This window comes from Mesocricetus auratus, unplaced genomic scaffold (assembly GCF_017639785.1).
Source record: "Mesocricetus auratus isolate SY011 unplaced genomic scaffold, BCM_Maur_2.0 Super-Scaffold_100027, whole genome shotgun sequence".
Classification (NCBI taxonomy): domain Eukaryota; kingdom Metazoa; phylum Chordata; class Mammalia; order Rodentia; family Cricetidae; genus Mesocricetus; species Mesocricetus auratus.
Genome location: NW_024429208.1, coordinates 25,590,155 through 25,605,542, shown reverse-complemented (window position 1 = coordinate 25,605,542; position 15,388 = coordinate 25,590,155). Strand labels below are relative to the sequence as shown.

General features: G+C 40.7%; 1 protein-coding gene across 4 annotated transcripts in view; it reads left to right on the top strand.

The window, feature by feature from the left end:
• The window catches only part of Ccdc138 (coiled-coil domain containing 138), a 52,216-nt gene that overhangs the window by 8,123 nt on the left and 28,705 nt on the right, over positions 1–15,388 (top strand). For all 4 annotated transcript variants that reach the window (XM_040732387.1, XM_040732388.1, XM_040732389.1 and 1 more), the window contains exons 5-10: positions 1,949–2,076; positions 5,357–5,538; positions 7,688–7,846; positions 8,185–8,304; positions 10,887–10,964; positions 12,003–12,110. In XM_040732387.1, coding sequence (XP_040588321.1) covers positions 1,949–2,076; positions 5,357–5,538; positions 7,688–7,846; positions 8,185–8,304; positions 10,887–10,964; positions 12,003–12,110 — 775 coding nt within the window. The remainder of the gene's footprint in view (positions 1–1,948; positions 2,077–5,356; positions 5,539–7,687; positions 7,847–8,184; positions 8,305–10,886; positions 10,965–12,002; positions 12,111–15,388) is intronic.

Below are 15,388 nucleotides of genomic sequence, written 5' to 3'. Positions count from 1 at the left end.
CCAGTTCTGGGAATCAAACCTGAATTCTCTGGAAGAGCAGTCCTAACCACTGACCATTTCTCCAACCCCTATTTATTTGTTCTTCTTTTATAGTGTGACAGGGTTTTACTGTGTAGCCCTGGCTATGCAGGAACTGGATATGTGTACTAGACTGACATCAAATTCACAGAGATCCTCCTGCCTCTGCTTCTTGAGTGCTAGGATTCGAAGTGTGTACCACCATGCCCACCTTTTTAGATTTACTCATTTTGTGTGTATGAGTGTTTTCCTTGCATCTTATCTGTGCGTACCTCATGTGTGACTGGTGCCCATGGAGGTCAGAAGAGGGTGTTAGATCTCCTGGGAGTGGAGTTGTGGATGACTTGTAAGCCATAACCTGTGGGTGCTGGGAACTGAACCTTGGTCCTCTGCAAGAGTATTAAGTTTTCTTAACAGCTGAGCCATCTCTGTATTCTGAAACTATTTTATTTTTTAATTACTTTACCACGTATTAGCTTTCCTTATGCTTTTTTCATCCTTATTAGTCTGGTTGACCCTCCTTCCTAGCTCCTACTATCCCTGTGCCTCTGCTCCTAGTCCCCCCTTAAACTTCTGTACTTTCTTCCAGTGCCACCGTTTATGTAGATCTGGGTATCATTCCAAATTATAACCTGAAGGTTTTAGACTGTGAAGATTTTTATACCATTGGCCTTTTTTCCCAATCCTTAATCATAGTCTAGTCTATAAGTACGCTGTCTTACCAGTAGATACAGGTCACAAACAGCTGTTTAGCACTTGAAAAGGGCTTGTCTGAAAAGAGCTGTGCTATAAATACAAAATACACCCAGAAATTTCAAAGACATAGGTTGGTCAAGATAATGTAAAAAACCCTCTTCTGTTAGTCAGTGTTCATAAACAAAAGAAGAGGGCCTATTTTGGCTCCTGGTTTCAGACTTGTAATCCATGATCGCTGACTGCCATATTTCCAGGCCTGTGGTGATGCAGAGTGTCACGGTGGAAGGCGTGCTAGAGCAGAGCTGCACACTTGATGGCAGCTGGGATGCGGACAGTGATGAAAAGGGACCAGGACAATACATCTTTGTTCTTAGTGTCCTGTTTCTTCCATGTAGGCCCCATTTCCCAACTTCTCCTTTAGTGGGTTAACCTGTTCATGAAACTAGCACTCTTGGAAACTAGTCGTTCAGGGATTTTGGGATATCGACGCTGGCACCCTTAGGAGTACTTTATACACAACCACAACAACCTCCGTGTCTTACGTTCTGCTGTGAAGTGACATTTCATATGGACCGTGATAACTGAAAAACAGTGTGAAAGTCTTGCCTCTTTTCAATGTTTGTAGTATCTACCAGAAGAATGAGCAAAAGTTCCTGTCACTTACATTACGTCCCTTTTGAGCAGTGCTGTACAGAGGTGACCTCAGAGGTTCTGGTTTATACATGAACTGCTAATCATCTTCACCACACTGTAGGTAGCAGTGCCTGGCATGTCTGAATTACTGGGTTTAGAAGAGTTTGGTGGCACTGAGCATTCTACAGCTTTTAAATTAGGTCTGTTCAATGTGCAGAAAAGGTTGACAGACACTTGCTGTGGATTTTCAGGATTTTTAACTTAGTTTGTATGTTTTACATGCACTTTTTATTTAAAAATGATTTTTATGAACTAGAGAGATGGCTCAGAGGTTAAGAGCACTTGCTGCTCTTCCAGAGATCCTGAGTTCAATTCTCAGCAATGACATGGTGGCTCACAACCATGTACAGTGAGATCAGGTAACCTCTTCTGGCCTGCAAGCATACATGCAGGCGGAACACTGTAGACATGATAAAAGCTTTTTAAATGTAATTTTTACATTTTCCTCATTTGTTGTGATATCACTCCCTGAAAAGCAGTTCTTTTTTTGTCAGCTGTTGTAGTGAATTTCCTGATTTCTGATATGTATGTATTATTAAAGCCTAGATGATGAACTGGATTCCTTTAATAATTTAAAGAAATGGGAAACAGAAAAAGAACTAACTGAAGATGATCATAGAGATGGTGCCTCCAAAATAACAAAGCAGTCCTTCAGAGAAATAGAAAAAGGTAAGAGAAACACTCATAAATAGGAATTTGCCATGTAGAGTAAATCATGCTTACCTTATAGTTGTAACAACTCCTCAGGAATCTGTATATTTCTGAGCTGTGAAGTTTTATAAACCGTAAGATGCTTGGTGGGCTTGCTATCAAGTTAAAGGAGAAGAGAAGTAAACAGACCATTTTCTGGTTGTGTTCTTCCATTCTCAAAGCCTATCCAAAAAAAGTTCATGATTAACTGAACTTTTACAATGTCTTTAGTTCCTTTTCATGTTTCCTCATGGCTTCTGAGGGTGTGACCAGCTCTGTGCTTTGAAAAAGTGCTGTAGATCGCTCCTGCTGGCTTCCCTGCTGCTCAGTAGCGGTCTTTCTCTGTCTAACCGAATGTATCCCATAGATTTAGAAGACAATGGACACTAAAGGTGGTGTCTGTTCCCCTTTGGCTGCAGGGTGTGGAGCATTACTGCTGCTCCTCTGAAGCATCGCACATGTGCTGTCTGCATTGTTTCTGCCTGCCTTGCCCTCCTCATCTCCTTTGTTACACTGGTCTCAGCATTTGAAGATAGTGTAGCTTGAGTCAGCCTGGGCTTGTGTTTTCCATTAGGTGACCAGTTTTTCTACTGCAAATGTGAGAGAAATTTGTCCTTAAAAGTTGAATGTACTTGAAGGTTGACAAAAAACATATAATACCTAGATGGGTTTTTCATTTTTCTGCTTATCTCAGTGATGAAACTTTTGTTTTGTTTTTTTGATTCATTTCATTGTTTTGTTTTTCAGGTATGTTCTCATCCTGTAGCTCAGGTTGACCTTGAATTTGTGATGCCTCGGTTAGTTGCTGGGATTATGGGTATTATGCCACCTGCCTGGAAAACAATTAGGGTTTTTGTTTGTTTGGTTGCTTTTTTTTGTTTTTGAGATAGGTTATCTCTGTGTAGTAGTCCTGGCTGTGTCGACCAGGCTAACCTCAAACTTAACAGAGTTCCTGCCTTTAGCTCCCAAATGTAAATTAGATTTTTATTTTAGCTGTTTCATGCTCTGTCCAAGATGGGGGACTATAATGAAAGACTTTTAAAGCTTGTCCCAAGGCCACCGAGTTCCATTTATTATATGTGAGTTTTTATTGGCATATATTCTTTATGATTCTGGGTTTCATAGGAAATATGTAATATACTTTTATTACATAGGAACTGTGTAATATTCTTCACCCCTCTCACTTCCTGTTAGTCCCTTTTGCCTCTAGAAGGTTTTGCTTCTACCTTCATGTCGTACAAATACATACATGACTTTATGTGTCATTTTGTTTGTTTGTTTTGAGACAGGGACTCTTTAAGTAGCCCAGGCTGTCCTAAAACTTCTGTACACCAGGTTGGCCTTGAACCCACAGAGATTTGCCTACCTCTACCTCTCAAGTGTGGGATTAAGATGCCTGCTACTATGCCTGGCTTCTATGTCTTTTTTTTTTTTTTTTTTTTTACGAGACAGGGTTTCTCTGTATTGTTTCGGAGGCTATCGGTCCAGCCTGGCCTCGAACGCACAAAGATCCGCCTGCCTCTGCCTCCTGAGTGCTGGGATTAAAGGCGTGCGCCACCACCGCCCGGCTTATGTCTTTTTTTTTAAAGAGCAAATGTGTGTGCACATGTAAATGTGTGTACAGGTGCCTTCGGAGGCCAAAGGAGTGTGTCAGAGATGAAGTTACAGGTGGTTGTGAGCAGAATACCACATGGGTGCAGGGAACCAAACTCTGGTCCTTTGAAAAAGCACCAAGAACTCGAAACTGTTGAGCCATCCTTCTAGATCTGAGTTGATGCATCTATATAAAACCTATTACATATAAACAGGAGAAAACTTGCCATATTTGTCTTTGAGACTGACTCAATTAATTTACTATGATAATATCCAGTTGAATCCATTTTTCTAAAAATGACATAATCCCATGTGTGTAGGTTTGTGTGAGCGGGCACACATGTATTTGATGTGTCACATTTCTTTAGTTACTCTTTTGTTGAAGGATAATTAGGTTGGTTCTGCCACTTGGATCTTGGCAATAGTGCTGCAGTGAACATATATGCACATGTATCTAAGTACGTTGACTTAGAGTTTTGTCACCAGACCTGATAGGACTGCCATATGGCAGATACAGTTTTAGTCTTTTGAGAGGCATAAGCTGATATTCTTAGAGGCTGGACTAGTTTGCATATTTCACAAGCAGTACATATAAGGGTTTACTTTTTTTCTTTCTAAAATTTTGTGTGTGAATGTTTTACATGTATGCATTAGGTGCACCATGTGTATGTCTGGTGCCTGTGGAGGTCAGAAGAGGGTATTGGATCCCCTGGACCTGGAATTATGGATAGTGTGGTTTATAATCATCTGAACCTGGGTCCACTGCAAAAGCAACAAGTGCTTTTAGTTGAGCCATCGCTCCAGCCTAAGGGTTTATCTTTTGTAAGAGAGCATTTTATATTCTAATAACAGAAAGAACATTCTGGTATATACAATGCTGGCAGGGATAGGAAGCAAGTAAAACTTACCCATACTGTTCAGACTGTTTAATCACTTTAGAAAATAATGTAAAGTTGAACCTACACATAGATCCTAAAAGCCAGAAATTTTGCTTTTAGGATATATATATTTAATATATATAATCACAGAGAAATGACTGAAGATGTGTGGCAGAACCATGTGCATGAATGTGTAAAGTCTGTAGAACCAAAGCACCTCAAATGCCTGTCTGGGAGAATGTTGCCATATAATTATAAAATAGGATACGGTAGTAAAGACATGTAAGCCCATCATTCTGCAGTCAGCATGGATAGATTTCAGAGAACATGTTAGTATTTAAAGGAAGAAGTTATAGAAATTGTGTAACTACAGGACATGAAAAATCTAATATAGACAAAACAGGGACTTTTAGGATATAGGTAGAGGAAATTGAAAAGTAAAGACAGTGATTGGCACTATTAATTGAGTTGGTGGTTAATTTGGTTTTAGGGCACAGAGGGAAACATGATTAGAGTTTGTGAGGTAATGTTCCATATCTTGGCCTGGGATACTTAATGCATAAGTGTTTTTATCCACATTACAGTTAAGTTTGAAACAATTTCAGATTTACCAGGAACTTTGCATAAAGTACAAATAATTCATTTATACACTTTATTCAAATCTTATGTTATATTTTATCATTTTTACCATATCATTCTTTCAAGACTTCTAAACAATACTGTAAGTTTTATTTAAAGCAGTTGTGTCAGAAGATTGCTCTGTCTGAGAAAACTTAAAACTTTTGCAGACGCCCTGCCGACTAACATAGCTTCATCAAGACTCCATACTGAACACTGCAGTGATTCTGTTGACTCACCTCTGAAACAAGTCATTTATCCAAAATCCAAAGTGTCAAATAAGCAGAGTTTACTTCCACATCAAATAAATCAAATATATGATGAATTATTTCACATCCATCTGAAACTGCAGGTAAAAACCAGATGCTGAATTGGAAATTCAGAAATGTTGTAAGACTATTTGCAAAACTTCGATATATATAAGGAATGTGATTGAAAGTATATTACACAGATCCAGGCAAGTCAGAAGGGGCATGTTTAATTTATAGGATTATTGAATGGGAAATATAGTGACAGAGAAAATTCAAAGTAGTGGTGGTTTACTAAGAAATATGTCTTTAGATTTTAGGTTGTCTTATGTTTGCTTTCAGCCTGGCCCATCCTTAAGATAGAAAACAAAAAGTGCTGATATAAACTGTGTTATTTGAAGACATTATAAATTCATTATAATGACTTATGTGTAAGAAGTCTCTTGTCAAAATTCAGCTCTAAACATAAGCATTTATGTTATCTATGGGGTTTATATTTAAACCCCATAGTGTGTTGTTGGCTGCTTTTTTTTTTTTTTTTACTCTTTTGGGGGCCCACCACCTAGCTCCCAAATAAATGCACACACAGAGTGACCTATTCTTATTAATAAATGCCCGGCCTTAGCTTGGCTTATTTCTTGTCAGCTTTTCTTCTTAATTTAAATTATCCCATCTACCTTTTGCCTCTGGGCTTTACTCTGTGATTGGCTATGTGGCTAGGTGGCTGGTCCCTGACATCTTCCTCCTCTTGTTCTCTTGCTTTTCCTTTTTTTTTTCCTCCCAGATTTCTCCTATTCTCTCTGCCTGTCAGCCTCATCTGTCTTTTCTCCTGCCTTGCTATTGGCCGTCCATCAATTAGACCATCAGGTGTTTTAGACAGGCAACGAATCACAGCTTCCCAGAGTTGAACAAATGCAGCATAAACAAAAGCCGCACATCTTTACATCATTAGACAGATGTTCCACAGCATAAACAAATGTAACACATCTTGAAATAATATTCCACAACACTGTGTTTATCAGGCTGCTTCCAAAACAACCCAGGATCCACTGTCCGGTACGGCATTACCCTTAGTGAGCTGGGTCCTCCTACATCAATTAATCAGGAAAATGCCCCACAGACTTGCCAAAGGTCAGTCTGATGGAGAATTTTTTCTGAATTGAGTTTCTCTCTTCCCAGAGGACTCTTAAGTTTATATCAAACTGACAAACAAACAAACCAGCATAGTGACTGTTGGATCTGAGCTAGAAAACGGCATTTTAAATTCGTAACTCATTAAGTTTTAAATGTGTTACTATGTTTAATATACTCATAGAGTTGCATACCATGAGTATATTTTAGAATATTTGAGAATATTTCATCATCCCCCAGAGGCCTCCACTAATCTACTTCCTGTCTCTTTAGATTTGTCCGTTCTGGATATTTTACATTTGCCATCCTATACTATGTAGTAATTTGTGCCTGGATTCTTTCACTTAGTGTATTTTTCAGGCTCATTCCTGTCAAATCATGTATTAGCACGTGCTCTTTATTGCTAAATACTACTCTGTTATATACCTTCTTTATTCATTAATTGTTGGGCATTTGGGTTGTGTCCTACTTTCACTTTTGTAGCTGTGATAAAATACTCTGGCAAAAATCAGCACAGGGGAGGGAATGGTTTATTGGCTTGCAATCCCAGGTTGCAGTCCATGACAGCAGGGAAGTCAAGGCAGCAGGAACTAAAAAGCAACTAGTTGTATCATATCCACAGTCAAGAGCAGATAAACCATGTTACTTGTGTAGCTTTTTGTTCTGTCTTATATAGCTCAGGGCCCCTTCCAAGGGAATGGTACTGCTCACAGTGGACTGGGCAAGACAGTCCTTCGAGGTATGCTCACAGGCCAACCTGATGGTGGTAATTCCATATTAAGACGCTCTTCCAAAGTAATTCAAGGTTGTGTCAAGCCAACAGCTAAAACCATCTAGTTATAGGTTGTTTACATTTCAGGCTATTGTGACAATGTTGCTGGGAGCATTTGTGTTTTAAGTTTTGTATGAACATACACTTTTAATTCTGTTGGAATGCTGGAGTCAGATGGTTACTATGTTTAACAATTTTTGAGGAACTAACAGACTGTGTTTCCAGAGTGGCCACACACTATTTTACACTGGCAAAAACCATTTGATCAAGACAGTGTTAGTGGGTTAAAGCACAATTGCAGATTTTGTGAACTAATTAAGGAAAACCATTTAAACTGTGTATTTTGACAGTGTGAAACGGTATCACAGCAGAAATTTGCCGAAGAACTTCAACAACGAGAACGGTTTTTAGCAGAACGGGAACAGCTGCTCTTCAGACATGAAACTGCCTTGAGCAAAATTAAAGGTGTTGAAGAAGAGGTTCAGACGAGATTTCAGATTTTGAAGGAGGTAATTGCGAAGCGTTTGACTGCAGAGCAATTCCACTTCATTAATTACGGCATTCTTGCCATATTTGCTCATTTCACCTCCTTCCTCCTCTTTGCCCCCACTCCTGCTTACCTTATTTTCTTTATTTCTCAGTAGACCAGGCTGGTCTGGAACTCTCAGAGATCCGCCTGCCTCTGCCTCTGCCTCTGCCCCCCAAGTTCTGGGATTAAGATGTGTGTCACCACCGCCTGGCTTGGTTTATTTTTTAATGCTTTTTTTTGGGGGGGGGGACTTAACTCAGGGCCTTGGGCATGTTGGGCCCTAAGCTGCTATTCAGATCAAACTTCCCTCTCTTTTAGCAACACAGCACAGAAGTTGAACACTTAACAGAAGCTCTTAAGGAAAAGAATAAAGAGAGCAAGAGAATGAGGTCCTCGTTTGATGCGCTGAGAGAGCTGAATGATAACTTAAGGAAACAGGTAAGGCCTACTTCGTATGTATTAGATGCTAAGACTTAAGACTTGTATTTGAGGAATGTCAGTCTTAAAACATTTCAGCTGGAATTTCATTAAATTTGTTGACTTTATTGTAAGATTCTTGTAAATGTAGATAAAATATTTGAATTCTTGCTTTTTTCATCTATTTTGACAAATAGCTGATCTATTTGGCAATTTAAAGAATTAAAAATACAAGAGCTTTACTAGATCAACAGCAAGCACAGGGCCTGGAGAGAGTGCTCAGTGGTTATGAGCCCTGACTGCTCTTCCAGAGGACTGGGCTTAGCTCCTAGCACCCACATGGAGGTTCACAACTGTCAGTAACTCTAGCTTTCGGAGATCTGATGCCCTCTTTGGCCGCTTGTGGTGCACAGACATGCATGTAGGCAAAACACCCATTGTCTTAGGTTTCTGTTGCTGTGAAGAGACACCACGACCATGACAACTCTTCTAAAGGAAAACAGTTAATCGTGTCTGGCTCACAGTTCAGAGGTTTAGTCCATTGTCATCATGGCAGAAGTATGTGGCAAGCAGGTAGACATGGTGCTGAAGAGGTGGCTAAGAGCTCTGTTTTTATATATTTAACTTTTTCATTTTTTTGGTTTTTTGAGACAGGGTTTCTCTGTATTGCTTTGGAGGCTGTCCTGGAACTTGGTCTGTAGAACAGGCTGGCCTCGAACTCACAGAGATCCACCTGCCTCTGCCTCCCAAGTGCTGGGATTAAAGGCGTGAGCCACCACCAATGCCAAGAGCTCTTTATCAGCAGGCAGCAGGAAGAGAATGAGCCAGTCCGTGGGGCTTGAGCATCTGGGACAGCAAAGGCTACCCCCTAGTGACATACTTGCTCCAACAAAGCCACACCTATTTCAGCAAGGTCACACATCCTAATACTGCCACTCCCTATTGGCCTGTGGGAGCCGTTGTCTTTCAAACCACATACCCATGTACATTTTTTTTTCCTTTTTTAAAGCAAGTACAAGAAAAACTTGTCAATTTGAGAATGAATTGACTTTTAGGCGTTGATCTATGCTTAAATACTTTTTGTAACTGTATACTACAACAATTTAAAAAAAGTATTTACTAAGTGTTAGGCACTGTGCAAGACTTAAGCCTTTTTGCTTATAGCTAGTGTATATAAAATGGTACTATATTGTACAATAACCACTTATATATGAGTTGTAATTATCGTCAATACATAACCCTAAAATTGCTTAGCAGAAATGTTTTTGTGTGTTGTAACTTAGTTTATTCTTCTTTCTATTAAAATGAGGGAATATGGGTGAAGATAGAGAAAGGGCTGATTATGTGTATTGACTTGGTTAGGGTTCCTATTGCTATGATTATACCAAGACCCAAAGCAACTTGGAAATGAAAGGGCTTATTTCAGCCTACATTTGTAGTCTTATGCTGTGATCTCGCATAAAGGGAAGTTAGGGTAGGAGCTTGAGGCAGAAACTGAAGCGGTAAGTGCTGCTTACCGGCTTGGTATCCATGACCTGCCCAGCCTGTTTTCTTAGACCATCCAGGACCACCTCCCAAGGGTGGCACTGCCCCCAGCAAACGGGGTCCTCCACACATCTCAGCCATATGTGCTCCCCCATCCTACAGCAAATAAGTCAAAGCAATGCTGTTCATCATTGAAGAAGTCAGGACAGGAACTCAAGCAGGGCAGGATCCTGGAGGCAGGAGCTGATGCAGAGGACATGGAGGGTTCCTGGAGCTGCCTACTGACTTGCTCCTCATGGCTCACTCAGCCTGCTTTCTTACAGAACCCAGGACCTCCAGCCCAAAGTAGTACCACCCACAATGGGCTGGGTCCTCCCCTATCAATCACAATTAAGAAAATGCCCTACAGGCTTGCCTGCAGCCTGATGTTATGGAGACATTTTCTCAGTTGAGGCCTCCTCCTCTCAGATGACTTTAGCTTGTGTCACATTGACATAAAACTGGTCGGTGCAAGGTCCATTAAAATTCTACTTCCACTACATTTCCCATTAGGCATTGTCTTTGTTACTTTTCCTGTTGCTGTGATAAAATACCCAACAAAGGCAGCTGAAGGGAGGAAGATGGGATTTGTCTCAGAGTCCAAGGGTAAGGTCCATCGGGGTGGGAAAGTCATGTGGCAGGAGCTTGGGAAGGCAGCTGATGACCTTGCATCTGTAATCAAGAAGCAGGGAGCAATGAATGCCTGTGCTCAGCTAGCTTCTGCTTTTTATGTCATCTAGGACCCAAGCTCTCACATAGTATCACCCTGTTTTATAGGTCTTCCCCCCCCACTTAACCTAATCAAGATAATCCCTCAGAGGTGTGCCACAAGGCACAAGGTCCCTGCCTTGTGCATAATTACAGATTGCTGATAGGCAACACTAACTTACAGGAGTTTTGCAAATTTTTCAAAGAAGTGGATGCTGTTAATGTTTTAGAGTGAAATGGGAATTATTGGCTGTTTTGTTACACTGCTCAGTTAAATATCTGGTAATATTAGATAGTACATTGAGAAATCCTTCATATCAAAATATTTTAAAACGTCTGTTGAAGAAATATGTAATTTTCCCCTTCCTTAGCTAAATGAAGTAAGTGAAGAAAACAAGAAGATGGAGATTCAGGCAAAAAAAGTTCAAGCTCGTTTAGATAACCTACAGGTAAGTTGCCTGCTTTTCTCCTGAGCTTTTGTTTTATAATTTTTTTTAGTGTATATGTGTGTGTATGAATGGCTGTGTGCCATGTGTGGTATGTGCAGTTGCCCACAGAGACCAGAAGAGGGCATTGGAGCTCCTGGAGTTAGAATTGCAGGCAACCCTGAGCTACCCAAACTGATGTCTGGTCTTCCAAGAGCAGTACCTTCTCCTAACTGCTGAGATACCTCTCTGATCCCCACAATAATTTTTAAATCATTTTATGTGTGTTATGACAGGTTCACAAAACCCCTAAAAGACCACCTTTGCAAAAGCAAAGGTTTCTTTATTGTTCAAGCTGGCAGGGACCTCTATGCTTGGAAGAGTCAGAGGTGCCTAGCAGTAACTGAGGGGGGTTTTTATAGGCAAAGACCACAAGTCTTAGAGCCACAAAATTACAAAGTTTCCATGGTTGCTCAAGGTCATTACACAAAGTATAAAGTAAAGCAATAACTATATAGCTAAGAAAGTTACATTTAAGCAAGATAGGGCAGAGGCATGGTGTATGGGGTCATGAGTTTGCCAATTATCCCATGGGTCAGGGAACTTTTACAACTGGCAATTAATTGACACAGATGGTGGTGAGCTAACCCCCTTTCTCCAAGAGCTGGGCTCACATACTTCCAGTCAGGGGGTTAGATTCTCTTTGTTATTAGAAATTCCCTTTTTCTCTGCATAGGTTCATTGGCCCAAGTCTTATTTTTTATTAATTTTAATTTTTGGTCTCTTAATGTGTCTGAGTGTTTTGTCTGCATGTATATATGTGCACTGTGTGCATTGCCCAGTGCCCATGGAAGTCAGAAGAGGACATTGTATCCCCTGGAACTGGAGTTAGAGATGGCTGTGAGCCACCATGTGGTTGCTGGGACTCGAACCCTAGTCCTCTGGAAGAGCAGCCAGTGGTCTTAACTGCTGAGCCATCTCTTTAGCTCTGTCTTGAATTTGTAGATGATTTGCTTGCTTTTTATAAGATTGCTCCTTAATTTGTGACCATGCTGTTTGCAGAGGAAGTACGAGTTTACAACAATACAGAGACTGAAAGGAGATTCCCTTGCTGCTCAGGAAATGAAAAGTTTAAAACAAGAAAAAGTACCGGCTTCAAAACCTTTCAAGGTATGTTATGACTCAAATTTGCTCTTACTCTTTAATCATTTTTTTCTATTTTAAGCAAAGCATATATTTTGTTTTGAAAGAATTCATCTTAACTATTTTACAGAGAATAGTCTTAATAGGTTTTCTGTATTTCGATAATAGGTTTCTCCACTGACACAGTAAGCCAGATCAAGCAGAATTGAAAAAGAGAAAGAGCAGGTTTATTTGATCAAAGTAACTCCCGGGGTTACAAAAAACATTTATATTTTAGCACTGTTTTCAGTACAGTGATACTAACAAGCCCCAGAGTCCTTTAAGGCTACCTGTTGTTAATAAAGTTATTTTCCTATCAAAACTACACCCTCTCTGTGAGCTTTTTATCAACTTACTTGATTTGTTTAGCAGATTTATTTTGGTTCACAGCCTCAGGGATCTCAGCCATGGTAGTGTGGCTCCCTGTTTTGTGGCCTGTTTGTTTTGGTTTTGTCTTTTTGTCTGCTTGACACAGGTTAGAGTCATCTGGAAAAAGAGACTCTTAATAGGGGGTTTCCCTATTACCTGTAGGCAAGTGTGAGGCATTTTCTTAGTCGCTGATTGATGTGGGAGGGTCTGCTCTACTGCGGGGTGCCACCGGGGGCAGGTGGTCCTGGATGGTGTGGGAAAGCAAGCTGAACCAGCCACGGGAAGCAAGGCAGCACACAGCACTTCCCTGTGGTTTCTGCTTCACTTCCCCATGGAGGTTCCTGTCTTGAGTCCCTTTCTTGACTTCATTTTATGATGAACTGGGATCAGGTTGTGGAAGCCAAATAAATTCTGTCCTCCACAAGCTGCGTTGGTCTTAGTGTTCATGACAGCAATAGAAAGGAAACTGGGGCAGGGCCCATGGTGAGGCAGTGCTTCATGACAGAAGGACATGTAGTGAAGCAGGTCTGCTCACCTCCAGGTAAGCCAGGAGTCAGTGGAGGGAGGGATGGAGCAAGGGCATCCTTCCAGTGACATTCCTCCAACTAAGCCCCACTTCCACCAGATTAAAGAGTTCATCAATGATTAAGTCATCGTTAATTCATCATTGACATTCTGAGTGGTTCCCAGAACCCACTATAGGAGAGAACCAACTTCCCAAAGTTGTTCTCTGACCTCTACACAACACACCCTCATACATGTATACATACATCATGTACAGTAAAAAAGTAAATATATGTATATATGTTAAAATTATTCTTGTTTCAAAAAATGTGGCAGCTATTCACCATTTTTCTCAATTGCTTGATTTTTGTCCTTATGACTCTGCTTATTGTTGTATATCTTTTAAGTCACACTTGTATCTCTGTTTTGTCGCCTAGTTTTGGCTGAAACTTAAATGAGTCCTCCTGCCTCGACCTCATGAATGTTGGTATAGCAGGGATGAGTCACTGCACCTGGCTTATTTTTGTATATTATATTTTGTTTATTTTGCAATAGGGTCACAGGTCTCCTAGGCTGACTTTGAACTCACTCTGTAGCTGAGAATGACCCTAAACTTCTGATCCTCTGGACCCCACCTCCTGAATGCTGGGATGATAGACATGGCCTATCACATCTGCCTTCGATAGTGCTGGAGACCGAACTTCCTGTGATTTACATCAAAGACAGATTCCCAGCTGAGCTACATCCCTAGCCTGGCTTTGCACTTTTACAAAAGAGTAATTAAATCTAGCATGCTTCCCAATTTAATAATGAATTATTGTGAAGAATAGTGAATTAAATTGGCCAAAATTGTGCTTTGAATGTATCATTGTCAAGCAAAACACAGAGACGGGCTAGAGAGATGGCTCTAAGGGGAAAGTGTCTGCAGTGTATTCTGCAAGCATGAAAACCAGAGTTCTGATCCCCCGAAGAAGCCCTTATAAAGACATAAAAGTCTGCATCAGTTTACCTGATTGCCTCTGACTCCCCACGAAGGAGCAGCAGGGTTCCCCAGATCAAGCTGTGTAAGGCGACCAGTATATCTGTGAGCTCCGAGTTTGATGAGAGGCTGTAATACAATGAATATCGTGTAAGATTCCAACCTCAGACCTCCATGTGCATATATACTCCTCCAGCATGTGAAAACAAGAATACACACACATTCATGCCACACAGACAAAAACTGAGAAGACAAAAATATAGAGACAGGAACTTTTAGTTGAAAATAGTAAGATTGTACTCTCCTGATGCACAGGCCGGCTTTTGGTATAACTGGAGATTAAAGAAAACTTTAGGAATTTTATTAGGACGAAGACATCTAACAATTATTCTGAAACAAAGTTCTTTGGAACTTGGGAGTACTGCAAGCTCTGGTTATAAAACTAAGGCTCATAGTTGACAGTTATTAAGTAAAAATAGTCAAAGATAGGGCAGACCATTTTGTTAGATTGACTCAGAAATAGTTTTTGGAGTAGGATGTTTGTGTTCCTGTGGTGTGATGGGAAGGATTCTGTTTTTTGCTGTTTTTTTTTTAATTTTATTTATTATTTTTGTTTGTTTTTATTTTTCAGACAGGGTTTCTCTGTGTAGCCCTGGCCATCCTCAGACTCGCTCTGTAGACCAGGCTGGCCTCGAACTCAGAGATCCACTTGCCTCTGCCTCCAGAGTGCTGGGTCAAAGGCATTTGCCACCACTGCCTGGTTTGTTTTAATTTTTGAGGTAGGATCTCCCTCATGTAGCCTAGACAGACCTTGAACTTGCTCTGTAAACTAAGGGTGACTCCTAGAGGGTTTTCTAAAGCAACAGAGCAGATGGATGGATGGATGGATGGATGGATGGATGGATGGATGGATGGATGGATGGATGGATGGATGGATGGTGGGTAGGTGGGTGATAGAGTGTATTCACATTTATATATTATATGAAGGGATGTATTAGACTGACTTACAGGCTGTGATCCAAGTAGTCCAACACAGGCTGTCTCCTGATGGGAAGGCTGAGAAGCTAATAGTTGTTCTAAGAGGCAGCAGTACTGGTCTTATGCTAGAGTCCTAGAGAGCTGCTCATCTTCAGTTTACATTGGCGTCTACAAGAAGGAGGCAAAGGAAAGCCTCAGCCGCTGGATACATAAACTTGCCAAGAGAGTGGGAGCAAGCAGGCAAAGAGCAAAGCTTCTCTTCCTTGTCCCATGTCCACCGGGTGTGGCACAGACTTAGGGTGGGTCTTCCAATCTCAAATTATCCACTCCAGGTGTGCCCAGCTGCTTAGGTTTAATGTATTTTTATTTTTTAGGGGATGAAGCACAGGTCACGCACATGCTATGCAAGTGTTCTACACTTGAGTTATATCCCAGA